At 57.0% G+C, this 3,971-nt stretch overlaps 1 protein-coding gene across 1 annotated transcript in view; it reads right to left on the reverse strand.

The window, feature by feature from the left end:
- KANSL2 (KAT8 regulatory NSL complex subunit 2) overlaps nt 1-3,971 on the reverse strand; it is a gene marked incomplete at both ends in the record, with an annotated part of 7,801 nt that overhangs the window by 3,135 nt on the left and 695 nt on the right. Inside the window, 5 exons of the mRNA XM_010078503.1 lie at nt 553-649; nt 1,402-1,568; nt 2,677-2,840; nt 3,225-3,339; nt 3,502-3,674. Of these exons, the coding sequence (XP_010076805.1) occupies nt 553-649; nt 1,402-1,568; nt 2,677-2,840; nt 3,225-3,339; nt 3,502-3,674 (716 nt within the window). The remainder of the gene's footprint in view (nt 1-552; nt 650-1,401; nt 1,569-2,676; nt 2,841-3,224; nt 3,340-3,501; nt 3,675-3,971) is intronic.

A 3,971-nucleotide genomic window follows, 5' to 3' on the forward strand; every position in this document is an offset into this window, starting at 1 on the left:
AGGGAGTAAAGAATTAAAAGGAGATTGAGCTGACCCATGGCAGTCCCAGGAAACCACTCCCTCATCCAGATCCTCCCAAAAATCACCACTTCAGCAGCCGAACCAGCCTCCCTCCCAGCAGGGATCGGGACGAGAGCTCGCAGCCCTGGCCCAGGACGGATGCTGGCACCCAGCAGCGGGGAGCAGACCTGCTTCTACCCCTTCCACGCAGCCAGAAAACTCCCTCGTGCCTCGTGAGGTTCCCTGACCGCTCCCAAGTGAACCAGCTGCCCCGTTCGGCCGCCGGGGATCAGCCAGCGCCGCACAGGATGGCTGCAGCAGGACCTGCCCGGGCAGAGGCGAGGACGAGCCTGGTTTTTTGTCTCTCCCACACGAATTGGCCGTTCCACGGGGACGGGAGAGCCAACAGACCGGGAGACGCTTCCTCTGGGCTCCTGCTTGAAACCAACGGCTACAGCAAGCCGGCGGCCTTGATTCAGGGCCAAAGAGAGGAAAAAAGAGGATCAGACCCACGTCAAAGCGCCGGGACAGCACAGGCGGATCAAAGGATACGCGCAAGGCAGTGCCGGGTCATCGGGAGGGACGGGTTGGAGCATCGGACGTTGTCAACGAAGGCCAAGCACCTCTGGCTGGAGCGGGTGGTGTGCGCCTACGAGGCCAAGGGGAGAGCTCAGCGCTGCGCCGGAGCGTCGCCGGGTTCTGTTCCAGGGAAAGCCCCTCGGCTGCACAACGCCCGCATCCTGCTTTCAAACCATGCCAAGAGCAAGCTCTGGGTTCCACCCCAGCAGAGCCCAGCTCCTCATTATGTCCTTCTCATTCCAGCTTTGGTTCAACAGAGCCGAGATAACACAGCACAAATGGATTTCAACAGGGACAACTTCACATCATAAGTACATCTCGAGGAATGAGGTTTCTCAGACTTATCTGCCAGCCTGCAGAAGTCGCTTAACGGAATGCTTTGAATTTTCAAACACTTACAAAGAAATGGCGGCAGACAGCTTCAAACCCAGCATCACAGCTGACGCCGGGGCTGCCTTTCTGTCCCCACAGGTCTAGGGGTTGGCTGGGTTTCCCCACCACAAGGAGGATTTTCCCCACTTATTTCAGCCGTGAAATTCCAGCTGCCTGGCACTGAGCCCCCCCCCTTTAGAAAAAGAAAATTCTCCAGCCCCACACCTGAACTTCTGCAGCTTTGGTGCCCACTAAAACGACTCAGAAACCTTCAAGCCAATGTGGGGACATCGCGGAGGGTGGCCAGGACCAGATCCTGATGTTTGTTGTTACAAGGGACGGGCTGGAAGGGCCGGCACAGGCCTGGGGCTGTCCCCAGGAAGGGACAGGAGGACCGACCCCGCTTCCGAGCGAGGCTGTGACCCCGGCTGGAGCTGGTCCTGAGCGTACCTGCTGGGCAGCGCCGTCCGTCGCCAGCATCCTGCGCTCCTTCAGCTGCCGGTGCAGCAGCGCTTCCACGCCGTAGCGCTGCCGGTAGCGGCGCAGGCACTTGAGGCGCTTCAGGTTCTCCCGCTCCTTGGCCATCAGCCCCTCGGGGCCGGTCAGGAGGCTGCTGCCTGCGGGGAGAGAGGGAAAGGTCAGAAAATACCACTCCACCTGCCACGTCCTTTTTTTTTTTCAGTACCAGGAGCCAGAATCAGCTGTCAAGAGCTCCACCAGCTGCCTAACGACACAGATGTCCCCGGGCAGCGAGAGCGGCGTCTGTAAACAGGAAGCACGACTTTGGGTTACACACCATGACAGAGCAGATTCCATCCCAAAATTTATCCCAAATTCTCAGTGCACATGAAGAGCACTAGGAGTATTTTTTAAAACGTCTTTTAAAATAACGTGGCCACTCGAAAGCCTCTTTCTTGCAGGCAGAAGTTGGAAATTTCAGCTCAGCCCTGTGCGAGTTCTGGAAGGTTCCCGTAAGCCCTCGCAGCTGTAATTACAGGGCGACGCTCGAGATCTGCTTTTCTAGGGCTGGTTTGCTAAAAAGAGTTCTACTAAATTGTTATGTACCAAACTTCAGTTATTTTTACTTGGGACCGAGCTGCCTGATGCCATTTTCCAGGATGAGCTATTAAAAGACTCCGCTAGAGACAGCATTCCTCGCGCTGCAGCGCTTCCAACCAGTTGTAAAACCTGGTTCTGCCTCCGCTGAACTCCAACCTCCTGCCTTCAGGAGCAGATTCTGTGCAGGGAAAACTCCAGCCGAGGCAAAAGCACTTTTCCAAGGGAACAATCGCATCTGCGCTGAGCACGAATGTGTCACTGAGGCAGCACCAGGGTAAAATCTGCAACAAACGCCGATGCAGACGGGACCTCACAGATGAATAATTTTTTTGTTGATAAAACTAAAAACAGGAAATCCCGTGTAAAAAAAGAACTTTTGTCTCAGACTTAACTTTGTAGCCTCATTTCCTGACAACGCTGCAAACTTTGAAGAGCAAAGAAAGCCGGCAACCCTTCCAACCCCAACGATACCGATCTCCGGGCACGAGGCCAGACCCAGAAACACCTTCTCTCACCAAATTTCAGTCCTATGGGAATTTTCACCCTTACTGGGACAGCACCGCTCCGAAATCTGATTCTCCAACGGGCGCTCTGCGTGTGCTGTAGAGAAGCGCCGTGCCCTCGGCAGAGGAACACGGGCTGGTGACCGCCTCTCCTGCTACTCACCTATGGCTTCGTGCTCTCCCTTGCGGCTGTGCAGGTATCGGCGCTTCTTCTCCTTCAGCAGGTGCTGGAGGCGTTTGAACTGGTCGATGTAGAGAGACTGCAGGCGGATCAGCTTCTCTCGCATGATCAAAGCCACCTCCTCGGCCGTGTACACGCCGGCGTGCCTGGAAAACACGAACAGGGGGACGTTTGTTAAGGGTCCCTGGGGGCTGTTCTCGCAACCGAATAACACCGCCGTCAGCAGAAACGTGGCTGAGCAGGGCTGGTGAGACGCGGGACGGGCAGAAATACTGATTTTTACAGATTTATTTCTAATTTAAGAGATTACCCAGGGACCTGAACAGACCACTTCACGCTGAAAGAGTCTGACCATCAAATTCCCAGAAGAACCACCAGCTCCAAGGCTTGGCAATTCACCAAGGCACAAAGTCCAACTGCCACACCGTGACTAACGTCACCCCTTTAACCCAACTGTCACCTCGGGTACCCGCAGAGCTCGGGACGCCCCGCACGCTCCACACGCCAGCAGCCACCAGCACCCAGCTTACTTCAGGGGATCCTCCTGGTCGCTGTCGATGCTGTCGGCCTCGCTGTCCGGGTCCCCTCGCCATGTCTGGTCCACCGTGATGGGCTCCTGCTCGCCGTCGCTCCAGCTGTCCTCATCTGCAAGGACAAGTGGCCCTGAGCAGCAGGACACTGCCCCGTGTCCCCGCACTCACTGCTCCAGCGCAGGACAGCCGGGGATCCCGGGAGCTCGGCTCCGCAGCCTGGCATTTCCACACAAAACAGAACTCCAGGGCCTCTCTCCCTGGCTTTTGTTTGTACCCAGGATGCGGCTGGCTTCGCTGCGGCTGCTCTCAGCGCTCTGGGAGCCCAGCTCCGTCTTGGCGTAAGAGCTGAGCTGGCAAAGGAGCGTCTCACTCACAGGTCCGGGGTTGGACTTCTTCATCTGAGCCTGGAGCGCCAACCTTCGGGCGTGCTCCGCGCAGAACGACGCGCTGCGGGAAGAAATCACGAGCTCGTTACGACCCCAAGCCCTCGGCCAGCAAAACAAATGAGAGATACAGTGAGAAACATCCCTGCCTCCTGGAAAGCACCGTCCCCTCCCCAGCTCTGTCCCAGCAAACGGACCCACCCGCCGCTGGCTGCAGCTCGGAAACGCCAGAGAGCCTGGGGGGGCTGCTGCTGAAATGCCACCTCTTGGCTGCACCCACGAGATAAAAGCTTTCGACATAAAGCCACAGAATTGAGCTCTTCTGCTTCCAAACATTCCACCAGACTCTCTGCTGGCCCAC

This window comes from Pterocles gutturalis, unplaced genomic scaffold, assembly GCF_000699245.1.
Source record: "Pterocles gutturalis isolate BGI_N339 unplaced genomic scaffold, ASM69924v1 scaffold4428, whole genome shotgun sequence".
In the NCBI taxonomy this organism is placed as follows: Eukaryota; Metazoa; Chordata; class Aves; order Pterocliformes; family Pteroclidae; genus Pterocles; species Pterocles gutturalis.